Source organism: Bombus pyrosoma, linkage group LG8, assembly GCF_014825855.1.
Source record: "Bombus pyrosoma isolate SC7728 linkage group LG8, ASM1482585v1, whole genome shotgun sequence".
NCBI classification, from domain to species: domain Eukaryota; kingdom Metazoa; phylum Arthropoda; class Insecta; order Hymenoptera; family Apidae; genus Bombus; species Bombus pyrosoma.
The window spans coordinates 5,917,687-5,936,471 of NC_057777.1; the positions used below are offsets into that span (position 1 = coordinate 5,917,687).

Consider the following 18,785-nt stretch of genomic DNA (forward strand, 5'->3'; position numbering starts at 1 on the left):
TCGGATCGCGATATTCGGCCGCGGAATTTAGGAAAGTTGCGGAATTCTTCAGATTGGTAGGGTGAAAGAAACAAATCCATTGATCGTTTATCACGCGATTCGGGGTTTGTCCTATTCTCTTGTCACGAGAATCGATTTCCATTTACCGCGGAATAGTTTAGAAAACCGTCGAATCGCTCGAGATTCTGCAAGTCTTACAAGTCGTATTTCGAGATTTCCGTGAGATTCGTCGGTTAAATTTTACGTTACCGAACGAACATGCCTAGAATCTTAAAGTACCGCGTTTTTGGTGGGGCTCCATGTGCCGAGCTCTTCGTCTATAAGTCTGTAAACTCTTATGTAATAGAAATGAAATTTAATTTATAGAGAATAACAATTGTATTAATCGCGCGGAGTACATGATCTATTAAGTAATATATTTGCCGGAATTGGAAAGCAATTAATTCGAACACCATTAGCCGCAGACTAATCAAATTATAGCAGTGTTACCATGTAATATCGGGATCCGAATGCCATGTTAATCCTGTTAGAGCGTGAGTGACTATTAACCCTTTCGACGTGGACAGTAATTGATGAAAAGTGCTATGGGTGGTTCGGAGTATGGACAGTCTCGCAGAATATCGAAAATTCCTCACATATTGTCCATTATTTTGCGCAGTAATCAAAGATATTCCTCTCGAATAGATCCCGGTATGTATCCCTATTAATATTTCAAACTTTGCTTTGACTTTCCCTGTTTAAAGTAATTTGAGAAAAAATTGGAAGAAGAATGCATAAAACACGATGGAATTCGAATGAATTGTTTCTACACGAAGAAAGTCGGGTTTCAGGATATCTTCGAGCAGCAACCTCCCGATGGAGAGATTCATCAATGGATCACGGAAGCATTGTACGTGGTATACTCTCTCTTTCATGCTACTGCAGACACGGCGCGTGACCTAAATCCCAAATACTTCCTCGGGGTTTTGTCACGGGCCTGTACAAGCCTGTGTGCAGGAGATGCTCAATGTCTGGCGGGGAACGCCAACCCCTTGTATTCACCCCTTGCAGCTACCCCTTGCAGCTACCCCTTGCACTCACTCCTTGCAAAGCACAACAATGGCAGGGCCACGGGAACGATGTCTGAGAGTTCTCGCGCATAAAAGCCGCCTGGTCTCGTTAAAGTCTGTTGTTCGAGATATTGGCCGTGCATACATTAAGAATAGGCATTATGATAAACGATCTCCGAGGATCGTGCAACTTTTGAGGACTCCCTGCCTCTTTGATTATTATTACCGATGTTATCATTGAATAAAATTATCGAGTATGGTAAAAATATGTATAACTATATATTATAGCGACGAATGATGGTAAATAGAGGATTGCCACGTGAAATGAAATTTTCACGTTTTATCACGTAGCTCAGTCTATTTATGTATTTTCCAAATCAATCCTTATACGCACAAAGTGAATAACTCGGCACAAACAGCCGCCTCAGTTCGCTAGATTTCACGTAATACGAATCTTTCTTTATGAATTCCCTTTTTCGCATTGACTCGAAGTTATAAGATTACGTTACTTTCCATTTAATTATTTGTTTAAAAGTGACCCAATTTTCACATGCATATATGGCGGAAACAAATTTGTGGCAGGGCCATGGTTTGTTGTTCCCCTTTTTTATGACATGTTGGCCTTGCTAAAAGAGATGGAAATGGGACGAGTGTATTTTTCCTGGCGCCACATCATGGTGGCTACTCTGCGCGTATGTAAATGCAATTCGTGCCGCAGCGTGCTCAATTTTGTTTCCCTCGGTTGACATAGCAGTGTCGTTTGTTACTATTTATGGAATTAAATTAGCGATTAAATAGTTTAAGGGTCCGCGACTCGCGTATACAAGAATATAAATATCGTTGCTTTGAGTTCTGACATGAGGAATGAATTTAGCTTATGAATATTCAATTGCAATTTCCTTCGTGGAAATTTCTTAAAACAAAAAAGGAAAGAATCGATGACCAAACTCCTTTAAATGGCGCCGACATCATAACATCATAAACAGAAGAAAAACTGCCGTCCAACGGAGAAGATATGGAATTCTAAATACAAGTCTCTCGTTGGGAAATACGAACCGGAACAATTTTCTTTCGCAGACGAGACAAAAGACGACGGGTAATTTCCAGTTGACTTCGTGCGCTGCCAACGACAAACGGGTTCGCATAATTTTCGCGTGCAGCGCGTGGCTTGTTCGTTTTTTAGCCGGCCGCAATTATTGTTCTCCAGCACGGTGCCACAAATTTTCTGGCCGATTACGCGCGATTATGCACTACAAACCCGGCGTCGCCGTATTTTCGCAATCACGCCTACTGTCCACGATTTCCATCTCAATGAAAATCATCGATATTGTTATTGGGCAGTGGGAGGGCGTGTTTTCGCGCTAGCATTTCTAAAAATGGATTAAACTCGATGAATCAATACATAGTTTCGTAGGACGTTGATAATTAATTACAAGCTTATACAAAATCTTCGAAACGTTCAGGAAATAAATTTTCCATCCGAGATAAATACGATAAGTCAATCTTTGTTGATTTTTACTTTTTCCCCCGCTAATGGGAAGTATTTTAATACGAAACACCGACTTGTCCCAATTTTCATCTGTGTGGTCCTCGTGTAGAAGCGAAATGGAAATTTACATAGAACCCAAGTTGCATGAGTAATTAAGGAAGTTTTTAATTGGAAGAAAATGGAAAACCATGGAGTAAATGCTATTGAAACGATTAACAAGCTAGATAATATGATTATCAGGTCGCGGTGCGTGTATCCTCATCGCCGGGTATCCATGATACAAGCCCTTCTGCCTGGTGGAAATGAGCTGGAACAACGGCATGTATATCGGCCGCGCATAATGGAGTTATTGTAACGAGTGGTCGCGGCGGGCTACGGTGTTATTCGGCGTTATTCGAGGGCTGGTAAGGGAGGTGCGATCATAACATAACGCATGGGAATGTCAACGGGTTGCATTAATCGTAGCGGACGAGCTGCGCCGGCTCCATTTTATTGAATTATATTAATCCATTATAATACGCCGAGGTGGATTTATCGCGTTGCCGCTAGCCATTATTCCGAACGAGAGATCGGGCGCGACCGTAAAATTAGACTATCGAAACGTTGGCGGCAGTTATCGGTTGTAGCACGATTACGTTCCGAAGAGAGCCCGATTAACGTTATCGATGTTTGACGTATTGTAGGAAAGGGGATTACCTGTAGTCAACGAACATTACACCGTTCACCACGTATACTCTCCCCTGACGTTCTCTTTGTTGAATCGCATTCGCAAATCGCTGTTTAATCGCGGTTTCGTACGAGCAGTGAAACATTAAACGCGTCACTGTTCGCCATCCCGTGCTTCTTTAGATCGAGCTACCAGAGCTTCGTATAATTTTCATTTCGGATCGCAAATGCGAGTTCTGAGAGTTGTCTCTTCTGCGCAATTTGTTGCGCAATTAGGTGAAATATGAGATTCATTATTCGATATTAAACAATATTTTATTTGATACAACGGAATTGGGGAATAAAAAGCGAAGCGGCGAGTCTGACGAATCATAAATTGTGCTTCGATTTGATTTTGTAAATGCCACAGTATACTGCGAAACCCGGGTTTATTTCCCAACAGATAGTGAATAAATATTAATTATCTGCTATTGGCCGAGCAACGTACACGTTACGCTCGTACGGCTGTATGAAAATAACGCGCACCGCATTAATTTTCGCTTCGGTCTTGTGTATCTGCGTAGCATATTGGGTTGTACGTTCAATTTTTCACACGATATATCGTAAATACATTCCTCGAGTTCTGCTTGCTTTTTTCCCTTGACCATATACGAATGGTTCCTACATAAACTATTCTACTCGATGTCCAAGTATCTCTACAATGTGGAAACTGAATAACATTACCAGTGTGTTTCTGAATAAAGAAAATCATATATACTATGGGCCTTGGTCCATTCGAGATAATCGTAATGGTCGTTTTCATTCAGAGTTACCTACCCATCAAACATACTGGTAAAGACACCATGTATATGAATTTATAAAATGCAGCACTCGGTTAAGGGAAGAAACGCGCACGAAGAATATACAGGAAATGTTCGCCGTAACGACTCGTAACCAAATAAGACGTGGCATGCATTATTGCATAGGATTCCACGAAGTAATAGAACGCGTAGCAGCGCGCATAACATGATACACACTGCATGTAGAACACAGAAGTCGCGCTATCATTTATGAAAGTTGGAACGGGCGTTGCAAGGAGCAAGCAGAAGACGAGCGCGGTCGCTTCGGAGACGTCGAGTCTCAATAATTCCGTTCAAGGAAAATAAATGGTCGCTTAACGTACAACGGACGTATAAGTAATTCTCGAGTTCCATTAACGTTAAATCCAGAAGATCTATTGTCGCTGCTATTTTACCGTTCGCGCGTTTCTGCCGCATAATGAATGCCCTCGCAGAAACGAGACAATAGGGTGTAATTTAGTAAACGGCCGAGGTTCGCGTGACGAGCATGGCCCGGGAGGCCGTTACAGCCAAGCTATACCGACGAAATTGAGACGTATTCCGAATGGATTGCCGACTCCCCGCGCCGAGAAACGAGCGTTTCCCAGGAGTGTCTCCGCTTCCTTTCCAGTATATTTACCCGGTTCCGAGCTATTTTGTTCGCCTTCCCTCCAGAGCGTGGGTCAAGAAAATGGAACCATTCCAAATCAGATTACACCATACGTCGAGCATTTAAAACAGTTTCCATCATCCTAGTGTCCTTCGGCGGAAAACCGAGGATTTTACGAGCGCGACAAACAGCTTTAATACACAGACGTTTCCAATATTCGAGCTTCTGACCATACTCATAGCGAAACCTAAATCGATAAACATGCCAGGTATATGTAGTCAGTTTGCTACATTTAATCGACAATTGAATATTTTTATAAAGAGTCTTTCATGTTCTAACAATTTTTCCAACATATTTGCGATAACTTCGAGTGTTACTGTGCTAGTTCCTTTCCGTTTGCTTTCTTCAATAACCGACGTATTTATATTAGGTATAGTAGATTTAGTGAACGTGATAATAAAAAGAAATAAGACCAAAGATCGCACTTGATAAAGAACATCCTTCTTTATTAATAAATTACCCATGAACGAAATCTTCGTACAATTCTATTTCGGAAATTCCGAATAACATCAAAACCTTATGGAATGTCCTTTACGGGACCGTTAGCAGAATGATTTCATCGTGTTCGGGAAAATAGAAGGAGAGGGACAGAGAGATAAAAAGACAGAAATGGAGAAAGGAAGAGAGGAAGAAAGAGGGAGAAAAAGAAGAGAGAGAGAGCGTGCGAAATTCCAGTTGGTCGATGCACGCCTCGAGTTTGCTGTTTCTTAACAAGCAAAAAAAAATAGTGGGTACAATGGGAGGAACGAAAAGTCGGGGGCAAAAACGCGGAACAGTAGAGGCGGTAGCGGTTAGGCGGAAAAAAGAGTAGGAATGATATCGTCGGTCGGAGAGAGGATGGCGCAGTGGCGAGACTCGGATGCCTGGCTCTCTCTAATACAATTGCTTCTACAGCAAGTTTCTCGTGTATAGAATGGCGGGCTGAGCCGGCTATAGAGATCTGGCCTTTTCTCCGCGAACGATGCTCGTTGCATCGTGACTCGAGGTATCTTGCTAGAAGTGCAGTTACACTGCACGGTCTAACGGCGTGCTGCACTCCTTATTAATAGGTGCACTTGGAGAACTGTGCACGCCACCGCCGGACTCCGGTAGCCTAGTCTGCCGAGCGAAAGGTTAACAATGGACCTGTACCAGCCAGAATAGAGGAGGGCTCAATGGTTCTCGCCATTATTTATAACACATCGTTTGAGCCGAGGAATGACCAGAGCTCGCAAGTAAATCGTTCTGTCGTTTATTAACGTTATCCATGAATTCATAGCGCCCCGGTGTTTGATGAATTTGCGTGCCACTGACGCGTCACTATTATTTCTCTCGATTCATCGCGCAATTCCGTTTATGGAACGTTGCTAGTTTTTGCTCGTGAAATATTTGTGGAATCATTCTGAATGGAACGTTAATTAAGAAGGGAACAACGGACTCGATTTACTCTTGCTTTTTTATTCAGATTTTTCGTGATTCGTCGTATTTACATGACATGGTAATAAAACTCGTGCTACTTGATGTTCAAGACATGCACAGAGAGGATTGGAATGAAACAGATTCCAGGGATATTGCCTTCAGATATTCATTAATCCTTTTCGTCGAGCAATCTCTCTCGCCGGGGTGCCGTAATACGGTTTACCCCGGCGGTGGTCCAATTTATTTTAACAGACGTACAAACCGCCCGCGCCTGTTGCCGTACTTACTGTCCAGACCGAGTATCGCAGCGGGGAGGCTTCTTATTAATAGCTGTGCTTAGAATCCGAAGGTCCCTTGTAGCACCTTGTACCTTTGCTGGCGTTAACAATAGGTACCGGATGGAACGGTATAATGAGAGGCCACCAGGGCCAATGGCAGCGTTACCGAGAACTTACGTAACAAAGAGAGCGATTTACAGGTCAATGTTTCAACAGAATTTCGCTAGAAAGTCTATTATCGACGGAGACGTGTCAGAAACAGGCTGCTTCGTCTTTATTATTCCAAACAATTTATCAGATTACTCTGACGCTTGTGTAACTTAATGCCACATAATGCACCCCTCTGTATACCAATTTTAATAAGTTATTCAAGTTTTCGTTATGCGAATTCGATCATAGCTGGTTTTCGTCCACATGAATTTCATTTATTTGAACGCAATTTTAGTTAGAGTTCGATAAGAGATTTCTGCACTATACTTAAACTAATTGGCAATATCGGAAAGTAAAAAATCTCCCCTTTCAAACATCGCTTGAGTTATTTCGATACGACCATTCATTTCTGGGATATAGCAGTTCAAAGTGAATCATAATTTTTGAAAGTTTACTCAACGCCATTGATCTACTTCAGCTCAATGCCACTGACGTACCTCAAGCACCTGTGCGCTGGTCAGTGATAGACATTGAGTCAGCATTTTTTTTTTTATTACTACTACATGCGACGCACGCGTTTTCAGGAAAAAATGTGGGTCACGTCGTTCTGGCTCCGATTGATGTGCTTTTTTGCGCGCGCTTTGAACGTTCAGCTTCGAAGCACTATAACTCGAAAATCGTTTAAGATATTGACGCGAAACACGCGACAATTTCGAGAGTAAGTTTTGTTCCACATTTCCTGAGTTTATTTGTTTAAAAATTTTGTTGTTTCTTTGTAGATACACTCGCTCAAAATTGTTCTTTCTTATTATTACGAATAAATTGATTCATTCATAATCTGTAATATTTCATTCGTTTTATTAATGACTTTGTTACCGCTGGATAAAAAACCTATCGGTATCGTCTACTTATGTCATGAAATTCAGAAATTAATAAAAAGTGAAATTTATCATTTTGTGATTTACATTTTATGACATTGCATTTTATATAAATCGATACGAAATGAAAAATGTCTTCTCATTTAAGAAAGTCACTTTTTACTCTTTACTTAAAATAACAATGAAAGACGTGCCCTATATATAGTTTATAGGTTAGGTTTATAGGTGGCGTGAGTTGAACGAACTCTCAGAGTTAATTACGCTTGGTAATTGCAACTCGGGTCTCAGGGCACTGTTAATGTGCAAGTTTTGCAGGGATATTCTTTCACGAGCTTTGAATCACGCCGCTTTCAGGCTACTTCCATATACCGGCGTCGTACGTTTCATCGCCGTGTCGGTTCTTCGTCGTCCGGCTCGACACGTAATTTAATTCGACAGCGTTTGTGACCCGTTCGAAAAATCCAATCAGGAAGTTACTATTTGTTGTTGTCGGATATGTACTCGCGGTCGCTATCATGAATTTTTGTTAATTAGACGTGGAATTCAATGTACGCGATTTAGCTCGCGAAACATCGAGTATTATTCGAGTTAATGACAAACCGTGTTTCATAGATTTTGCAATCGTAGTGAATTTAGCAATTGTAAGGAACAATCAACGAATGACTGAATCGTGTAACCCCTTAAAGAGCTCGACACTATTTGCACTAGCGATTAAACCTATTTTTTATCGGAGTAAAATAAAAATGTGATTCCTATTCGTTTTTCGAGATTTTAATAAATGGGACATCTCTGATTTCTCGTTTCATCGTGGTTGGAATTAATTGCTCATAGGTTGAATGATTCAGTATAGACTCGCATTGAAGCGGGCATTATTGAAGCGAGCAATTCGATATATCCCCGAAGCGGATTGTTTTGGTTTCGACGTGCCAGATCGGAACTGATTGACGCTCTGGGATGTACTCGGCCTGACCCGGAGTTAATTACGGAACCTAAGCGAGCCACAAGCTCACTCTAAGCTGCTCCGACCAAGTTCCCATTATAATTAATTAATTAGCCGTATGAGATGTGACTTAATGGATAGTCCACTGTATACCCTTGAAATACCATTTGGTTTGATTGTCGGTCGAATAGGTAATTACCTGTACGATCATGGTACCTCATCATTGATGCATAACACGCAAAGAAAATCTTCCGGGATTTATCAGGAAATTTTCCCCAAAGGAATGAAGTTGCTTTAATTTATATTTCTATAATTTACACGTAGTACTTACCAGAGTAATAGCGTCTTTGATCGATGGGCTAAACGTCTCGAAAGGGCGCTCGATAAAGCTATTAGCATGTAATGGAATTTATTCCACAAACGCTAGCTAGATTATCGTTCGATTGAATCTTGATTGGGCCATGTCTGCAAGGCGATTGAACCAGCTAGTGTAAATTCAGCCTCAGTGTAGCGTATCTTCGTCTCTGTCAAGGCAAGTCTCAATAGTCGAAACACCGAATAAGGGCGTTTAATGTTGATGGGCAGTAAGATGAAGACGATCGATAGCTTTGGTGTATTTTTATTAACCGAAAGCCTATGCTATAATAAAGAATGCTATGTGTATACATATCTTCTATCTATATACAATAAATCCATCTTCCACAATGTCACCGTATAACACAGTTGGCAACTCGAAACCGATTCTCCGTTCTCTCGTTTCTTGGCAGGAGTGACGCGCCACTCGGTCGCGTTTATTCGAGAAAATTCCGTATGCCGGACGATCGACGACACGCGGTGGATACACGAGAGTACAGAGATAAAGGGATAGAGAGAGGCAGAGGGGGAGAGAGAGTGAGAGAGAGAGATAGACATAGAGAGAGAGAGAGAGAGAGAGAGGGAGAAAGAGAGAGAAAGTGAAACAGAGCCGCGGCAGTTAGGATTTTTCCGGTAGCGGTGGACGCTTATGGAGAAAAAAATACCTTGAACGAACTCGCGTCTTCTAAAAGACCGCCCTCTTAATTAACTTTAGTGCTGATCGTCGAGACTATCGATTAAAGTAAGTGTAATATTGCTTGCGCAGCACTAGAAGGACGAGTATCCTCGCGGTATATTATGAGAGCATCGTCAGTGTGAACATCGTTTCTTCTTTTTAAGTCACGATATTTTATATGCTATTATTTACAAAAAATCCTCACGTATCGTACACACAATATATAATACGAGCATCGAAATGACGGGAATACTTTTTGGAGGATGGTGTGATTGTGGATGTTTGGAGAAACGGCGTTTAAAAAATCAGTCTTCCTAGGAGAGATTCGAATGTTTCAAAAGGGGTCGTTTACATCGTTGTTCGGTTCATACGAATGGTCGAGAAGGATCGGTAATTTGTCTCCTTTTGTCCGCTTTTGTTTCTAGAAAAAAGGGCCAGAGTCGCTTGTTGTCTTTTTTTGTTTGTCGTTACTGAGCAATACATTCGCAAGTCCTTTCAAAAGAATTGTATCTCTTTTCGACCCGCTTCGAATATCTTTTTGGCACGTGTTCACGGTCTCGTTTCCCATTGTCAGATCCATTCACGCACGCGAATTAACAGACACATCACGAAGATCCGCGGAAATCAGCGACCAATCGAGACTCTTCGTTAAAACCTATGCGCGTCAGTTTTGGCACTTTCCTTAATTGAATTGCCTGCATCGATCATTGACGCCCTGCTCGATCTAGTATTTAACGGATTCCTTCTAAAACTGAGCAACCTATATCCGAGTCGTGCCCGCAAACGGGACTAAAAGTTAGCGCCATGTTGACTCGTTTTTCGACGCTTCTTTTTCACAGGACCTAGTCGTCGTTTTCATGATCCTGACTAGCCAAAGATACCTACACAGCTGGGTGAGTTCTTCATTTCGATTCCACGGTGCTCAGTCTCTTTTCGAGACTCCTTTGGCTTGTGCTACGAGTTCAACGGAGTGGTGCCGATGTTGCTGATGAAACTGGGACACGCGTTGTCCGCTCTGTCTCCGCTTTGCAACGAGAAATGCCTGTAGGACATGTACGCTTGCGGATTGGACGAAAGTGGCTGGTCTCTCTTCTCGGTGGACCTCTGCTTCTTCATCTTCATGTAACCTAACACGGAGATCAACACGATGAACACCACGAAGCCCATACAACTGCCAACTATCAGACCCAGTCTTCTGGTCAATATGTTCGCCAGACTTCCTCGGTCGCTCATTGTTCCGTCGCCGACGATCGAATCAGGCGCGTCTAGGGTTCTAACCTCCGTGCACTGACTGGTGAGCGAGTTCACCATCGCGGGACGGGCCGAGCCCTCGATCACGTCGTCGTGAGAAGCGTTCCATTGCCAAGAGCCAATGTCCTCTGGGATTGACGTGCCCCAGCTGCCCAGTCCCAGCACGCAGATCAGGTACCGGGTGTCCGAGGCTAACTTTGTCAGCCTCACTGAACGTGCTTTAGGATCCAACAGCTTGCCTCGCACCTGGAAGTTGTATCGAATGGGGAAATTTAGTAATTTATTTTGCAATAAAGACTCGGATTACTGACAAGAGATATTCGTGACTGATACACTAATATTTGTCGTCGTTTATGATTTACGAACATTTAGATAAAAAGATGAGTCGGATAGAAGAATCGCAAGTGGATTTTTTAAATCAAGAATACATTACACATGGTGCAAGAAATAGTGATTCGATACTAGTCGATGTGAATGTCTTCCTAATAGATTCGATATTCGTAAGAGAGACTCGAATACAGCGGTTACAAGGAATATATCAAGGTAAAGCACAACGTACAGACCTCAAAAAGATTTAGAAATTATACGGTGTCGAAATGTGTGTAGTAAGGAAGAATTCAAATATCTCTGTATGATTTATCGAGACTTTTATGCAAGCGGAGAATAAAGACGTATGGTTACCTGGCAATTTATGGGGCATTCACAATAGAACAATGCACAGGGAGAAAACGTACCTCATCGACGTTGTCCAGCGCGTGGTAGGCCACTTGGTAGCCATGAAGACCGGAGTGGTTTCTGCTTTGCCAGGACACGAGGACGGAGAACGGTTGGATGTCCTGAATCGCGAGCTTGAGAATCAACGGAGCGGAACAGAACTCATGGGGGTCGAGATCCAGGAAAACCAGACCTTGCAATTCCGGCGGCTGTTGGCACTTGAGGAGACCGTCCTCTACATCGCCGACCCCGACACCGTTTCTTCCGCGACCGCGACCGCCTCCTACTCCACTAACCAGCTTCTGGTGGTCCCTCAACCATTCCCAAAGCTCTTGAGACTCGCAGCCGCAGACCAGAGGATTCTCTGCGGGAAGCGACGCGAAACTTAGATGTTAGGAATTGCAGTTGATAAAAGAAATACAATAAGACCATAAAATGGAGCAAAAATCTATTTCTTTCAGTTTGATAATTTTATATGAGATACATTGAATATCTGACTGGACTGGATACTTTGGTGAGCAATTGTATGTTAAAGTAAATTGTCTGTGTTTTATTTTTATATTTTATTCCATTCATAGATGATATCACACGAATTGATATTATTTTCGAGTTTTTGAAATTTTGTAAATGTAAAGGAAGTTCGCTTTGTGAATATGAAATTTATAGTATAGTAATCACACGATAGAGACACGAACGCGATCATAACAGAGCAAGTTTGACGGAGAACTATGAAAGCATTGATTGAAGACAGCACGTGAGCGGAACTGTGTGTTGCACATCTGTGTGCCGATTAAATTTGAAAATCTTTAATAGTCGAAACAGAGCAGGATTAGGGAAGGTAGACGACAGACATTATACCGTAAGGGACCAGTTTGCAGACTTGAGAAGAGAGGATGAGAGAGAATGGTAGAGTGTGTTTGATTGTTCAGATGTTGAGTATCGATTCGAGGCGATTGTACGTGACCAGCGATATGATTGGATTTCTAACACTAGTAACTCTATTTGGATCGATAGCGTATAGAATTATTCTCTCTGCGTTTAGCTGGCCGCTCGTTCAGCAGAAGTTATGCGAGCAAATGAAACATTGATACTGCGTTCTTTTCCGGATTCTTTTTCTTCGCATTTTTCTCTTATTTTCTTAAGCGTCATTGCGCAATTTTTTAACCCGTATATAGACGTTAGCTCGAAATGTAATTCAAACTGTTGGATGAAATAATCCGAAACGAACTATCTTCGATCATTACATTACCTTCGGCGCGTAGACTCCGAATCTGCGTCTCGAGAGGCCTGAACGCATTCAACGGTAGGTTTTCCAAGTAATTTCTACTGAGATCCAGCAATCGTAGCTTCTTGAGCGGTCTGAACGCCTCGCTGGAGATGGCGTTGATCCAATTACCATAAAGATGCAGTTCCACCAGGCTGACCAAATTCTTGAACGTCACCTTGCCCACAATACTGATCTGATTGTACGAGAGGTCCAATATCTGCAAGGACTTCAAGTCCTCCGGGAACTCGTCCAGCTCTTTCAGTAGATTGTGGGTCAGATTCAGAATCCTTAGATGCTCCATCCCTTGTAGCCTCTCTTTCGGCAAAATGTCCAAGTTGTTGGTTCCCAGATGCAGGGTTAAGAGGTTAGGCAAACTTCTAAATGCTCCTGGTGACACCCTCGATATGCAATTCTGGCTCAAATACAAATGCAATAGAGCAGGGAACGTTTCGAAATCCTGGGACGTTACTATGCTGAGATTCGTGCCTGATATGTGCACTTCTTGAAGAAATGGGTATTTCGCTTCCGAAGGGAGAACATGAATCCTATTCAAGGGATTCCTAGTCAAATTCAACCAAGTTAGCATAGGAAGATTCTGGCCGGATAACGCTACAGCTGGAATTTGTCTGAATTTATTCTCAGAAAGATCCACCTTGCGAAGTGTCGAAGAATGAGCAAAGAAATTTGCAGGAAGAGCGTTCAGGTGGTTATGACTGAGGTCTACGGAGGTGAGACAGGATAGGTTGGCCGTGGCAAAGCCGGACATTGTCTCGATTCGATTGTGGCTGAGGTCCAATTCCCTCAGGTGTTTGAGGCTGGCGAAACTGGCCACGTCCACGTTCACGATCTCGTTATTGGATAGCGTGAGGATCTCGAGGTTCAAGGCATTGGCCAAGGCCGAATACGGAATGTCCTGGAACCGATTGTGATCCAATTTAATCTCTCTGAGAGAGACGAGTCTGTCGAAGATGCCCGGAGGTAGATTCCGTAGGTTGTTTTTGTTTAAGTGTAACCGGGCCAGGTTTCGATTTAATACGAAGATGATCTCCGGTAACTGAGAGATCTCTGCTCTATCGACATACAATTCCTGTAGAGATGGCAGGCCGTTCAAGCTGTGTTCTGAGATTTGGCTGAAGTTATTCCCAGATGCGGCTAGAGTTCGAAGGCCTGAAATGTGTAGGTTAAATAAGGCAGGAGCCGTAAGGTGATTGTCGTCGAGATTTAAATCGGATAAATTATTAAGTCCTCTGAAAGCCCCGCTCTCTATATTTATAATAGAACAATTCTTCAAATTCAACGTTCTGATCGGTAAATCTTCTTGAAAGATGGCATCGTGAAGGACAGTTAGATGATTGTTCGCCAGATCTAGGACTTTCAACTTCTTCAAAGCTGTCAGAGCGTACGGATCTAATCGCCTAAGACCGTTGTCCTGAAGGTACAATTCTTCCAGTTCATGCAATTCGGAGAACGTTCGTGCTGTAATATGACTGAGCTTGTTCATGCTGAGTTCAAGGAATTTTAGAGCTTGCATGGGCTGAAAGGCGCCGTCCTCTATCCTGGATATCGAGTTGTTGGTCAAGTAGAGTCTCTCGACCAGCAGTAAATCCCTGAACAACGGCGCCTGCAGGTGTGTCAACTTGTTATGACCGAGCCACATGATCCTAACCGATGCTTGGCCACGTAAAGAGTCGTTGTGCAACACGGCCAGGCCGTTGCTATCCAATTGAATGGAGACCAGTGAACTTCCGCCGGACGTGGATTCCGAAGCGGATAACTGGAACACGTCACCCAGTACGGTGAGCTGATTACCTTGTAGATTGACGTGTTGAAGACTGTGCAAGGTCCTCAACGCGCCTGTTTCCATGTCGGTGATTGCATTGTTCTGTAAATGGAGCTCGAGTAACGATGGAAGGGGCGAAAAAACACCCCGTTTCACCTCGGTGATGTTATTGTCTTGCAACCGTAACTCCCTCAGTTGATGTAATTTTAAGAAAGTGCCTGGTTGAAGCTCGTGGATCTTGTTACCGTCGAGAGACAGCGAGGAGAGGTTCTCGCAGTGCTCGAGGAATTCCAGCGGCACCTTTTCGATGTAGTTGTTGCTCAGATGCAATTGGGCCAATTGGGTCAGACTGGTAAGACCCCTGCCATCGATTCTTCTGATGGCGTTCTGCTGAAGGTAGACAACAGCCAGGCTCACGCTGCCGATGAATGCGTCACCGGGGATTTCTAGAATATTATTCTCCGCTAGGTAAAGCTCACGTAATTCGGGCAGCCTGGCGAACACTCCGCCGATGTAGTGGATGTGATTATTGCTCAGCTCGATGTTGCGTAATCTTTCGTTCCCCTTGAACGTCGCCACGTCGAGAAACACAATCTTATTATAACTCAGGTCAATCGATTCGAGTTCCTTGAGCGAAATAAATGCGTCTTTATGGATAGTTTCTATGGAATTGTAATAGAAGGATAGAGTGTGTAAAATTGGGCACGATCGCAGGCAATCCTCGGACAGTTTCTCGAAGTTGTTGCTACTTAAGTCTAGGATCAACAGCGCGCTTAATAGACTATAGCCGTCGTCTGGTAGCTCGGATATTTCGTTCCAAGCGAGTCTCAGCGAGGCGAGGCTCTCTAACCTTCTTAATGGCGCCATGGGAAACAGCTTTAGCTTGTTTTCCGTTAGATCCAGATCACTGAGACTATCTTCTAGCCCTGCAAACGCGTATTCCGAGATTTTCGATATTTGATTGCCCTTCAGAGTCAGCTTCATTAGTTTCAATCCGTAAAAACAATAGGATGACAGGTCTTGTATCAAATTGCCTTCAAGATCCAAGGCTGCTAGTTTACGAAGGTCGGCCAATGATTTCTGCGGCACGTGGAGCAAACGGCTCGAAAGTAGGGCCAAGGATTCTAAACTGTCTTTTAGATTCGTAAATGCACCCTCGCTGATTTCTCGAAGGGACGAATGCGATATTTGTAGATGCCTGATCTGAGAACCAGGCGGGAAGCAGCCGTCCTTCAGTTCCTCCACGGTTTTGTCCAGCTCGTAAACGCTCAACGACTGCACCATCGTGCCTGTTCCTGGAAACGGTCGTAAAAGGCACCGCCATTAATTTCATTAAGTCGCGATAACGCGAAATTTAGATTTGACAGCATTGGTCGGCCGAATGTTCGTTTGCAGTTTATAGAGAGAGTAAAGGATAATGACGTCGTTTGAAGATGTTGTTCTTACTACGCTGTTATTATGTTACCTTTTCGCTACGTGCGATCGTACGATAATATTTTACTTCGAAACAAAATACTGGAGCATTAGAATCGGGGCACTTTACAGCGTGATTCAATAGCAGCAATTTAACTGGTTGAACGTTTGCCTAATTGCTTCTTTTTAGGAACTTTTTCTGATTATTAAATTGTGGTTTTACTATACAGATAACATAAGTAATTCAACAACTAAAATTTCTTGAAATTTTTACATTTTAATAGTTTGATTCGTCTCTGCTTAATGAACTTTACGTATATGTACGACAAAAGTTATCAGCTGATTTAATCACGGCACAAGAAACAATATAATTGCTTCTGCATCATATTTTCCATTGTTGTGACTCGTATTAGTTAATGGTTTCAATTTTGCCGTTTAATAGTAGTTTGTAAAATAATATCGGCTGTGTTGAGAACAAAACAGAATTATTATGAACCATTTACGTCATTATCGTTCGATGACCCGCGGCGACTGCAAATTTCTATCCCTCAGGAAACACGGTGAATTTATAGCAAGTGTTCGACGTATTAACCAGTTAGCTGTTTTTGAGGACTATACTCGTCAACGAAGGGATGGCAATATTTTGTGTTATGACACATTCATATGAAAACATTCATTCCATTACAAGTTAATTCCATATTGTAATAGCCGCGCGTACTGTGTGTGTGTCACGAGTATACTCGTCATCACTTACTTTTTTGCGACACATTTTAGATACACACTTTTCAAAGAGGTCGCAACAGCTAATCGGTTAATGGAGCTCCAAAAATGTAAACATTACGCTTCTAAGAAAGAAACATTTGTTGCTTCGATAGCATCGTTATTGAATCAGCCGGTACGTGACCTCGTCAAGAACTCGAAACGTTTACGCGCTGTCGCCGCGGCGTAGTGGCCCATTAAACCCTAATTGATCCGCTATACAGGGCTCGCGCCCGCCCTCGACAAATTGGTTACATTGTTATCTTGATTATAATAACAATCTCTCGCAGCGTGTTGGCGACATGTTTCGATGCAGCCCGTTTTGTTAACTAATGAAAATTGAACTGCAAGGCGGACAATATCGAAAAAGTTTCTCCGACGTAACTTGCATTACCATTTTCCATGTTCTTCGGCGTAGAGCCCCGTGACGACAGTTCATGGCGTTTGCATTAGGTTCTCAGCCAGTGTACTCACCGGACGCGCTCAGAACGCTTAAGAGAGTGCTCCTCAGGGTCTCCTCGGTGGCTCCGGCGCATTCCAGGAAAAGCCCATCCTCGAAATTGTAACAGGGACAACCGGGAATTGTTTCAGGAGGCGGGCACTCAGCTATCTGGCCGGTAGTTCCCGTCGACGCAAAATTCTGGATCAGTAGAAGCTGGAGAATCAGCCTGAGGACGCCTCGCGTTGGGACGTTGGAAAGTCTTCTTCGTCGCTCTCGAGATCTCGACATCGCGTCGCTGTGAGCTTCTCCGCTGGCGGACGATCTTCCTGAAACGATACAATGCAGAGAAAATTGTTCAGATTGCTCTCTTTCAATTTACTTTTTCATGGTTTCGGCGTTGTGATTAAAATAGCCTTAAAAAGAGTTTAAAGTAGGCCTCGGGTTGATTGTGATTGGAAGAAGGTATTCTAAAGTCCTAAAGAATATCTGCAAGAAAGAGAAAATTTCTTTAGAAGCGAGGATCTTTGGAGTAGCCTGTATATCGTCAATTATCGCGATCGATGCAGCGTTCCGAACGATAATGAACCAGTCCGATAATAAGAGTACCGTCTCTGCCTCTTTCACGGTATTTTTTTTTTCCTCTTCGTTCTTATCTGTCTTCGACATCGTCATCAGACTGGAAAATATTAAGAAGAGTCGAGAAGAGGAACTACCATTACGATGTCTTCGGGTTCTGTCTTTTAATTATTACGAGACTGAATGTCTCCTGCGCAACGCGACTGCGATTTAATAATCTTCTTGTTAGCTTAATGATAACGTCACTCCTTATCTACTCTCGTTGACATTTTCGGAAATTGCACATCTTCGCTAGTGGATCAGCGAACTGTACCCACGTCTTTCTTGTTATTTACTTGGCGTTAAAACGATGCTAACAACGAACCCCCGTACTCGTCGTTTCTTGATAATTTGTGAGCTTTTTCGAGAAAGAAATCTCCAGCTTCAACCACGCAGAAGATTCAAAAGTTTCGGAAAATATAGGTAGAAAGAAAAAAGATTTATAAAGCGAAACAGGGTGCCCGTCAGACGACAGGATAAAGGTGAATCAAAAAGCGGATAATTATAGCGGAGCAGGCTAATGATTTTTATCCAGCGCGTTGTGTTGCAGCCTCTACTAATTAAACACTAATTAGCTAATGTAGGGTGGATTGTCAGAATCAAAAGGGGATGGAAGAGAGGACAAAGAGAAAGGAAGAGAGAGAGAGAGAGTAAATATAGCCGCGGTATCTTAACACGCGTTTCCGCTGGGCTCGATCCGTTGTTAATAATTTTGCAAGGAAACGTTCTATCAAGAGAATCATTTAAATAGTCACCCGCAGCGATGTTGTCGATGATTTCTAATGAGTTCCCGTCTGTGTGGCGTCCGGCTTTCATATAGCGGAAACACACGATTCATTTATCGTGTTGTTCTCAGTACTCTTCCTTTCTACACGTATTTACTACGCAGGATTAACATTTACTTAATGTAGCTTACTATAACGATGAACGATCGTCCATACAGTTGTACAAATATTATAATTCGAACATGTTAGACAATTCTCAGAATTCAATGATTCCACGGTAGAAACATTATTCAATTAACGATGGAATCGCTTAGATTTTCTGATGTCAATTGGGAATTCCACAAAATTTTCAAGATTATTAAAAGTGTGCCATTGATAGATGATCTAGAAGCTCCAGCTGAGTCGTGAAAAATGGTGTATCTACCTTCTATCCTCTTTATCTTGTTCGTATGA

At 42.7% G+C, this 18,785-nt stretch overlaps 1 protein-coding gene across 1 annotated transcript in view; it reads right to left on the reverse strand.

Annotated features, from left to right (window-relative positions):
- Positions 1 to 8,939: 8,939 nt before the first annotated feature.
- The window catches only part of LOC122570037 (chaoptin-like), an 89,948-nt gene continuing 80,102 nt past the window's right edge, over positions 8,940 to 18,785 (reverse strand). Inside the window, exons 3-6 of the mRNA XM_043731848.1 lie at positions 17,025 to 17,318; positions 12,581 to 15,673; positions 11,352 to 11,695; positions 8,940 to 10,863 (exon numbers count right to left, since the gene is read on the reverse strand). Coding sequence (XP_043587783.1) covers positions 10,321 to 10,863; positions 11,352 to 11,695; positions 12,581 to 15,673; positions 17,025 to 17,318 — 4,274 coding nt within the window. The 3' untranslated portion in view covers positions 8,940 to 10,320. The remainder of the gene's footprint in view (positions 10,864 to 11,351; positions 11,696 to 12,580; positions 15,674 to 17,024; positions 17,319 to 18,785) is intronic.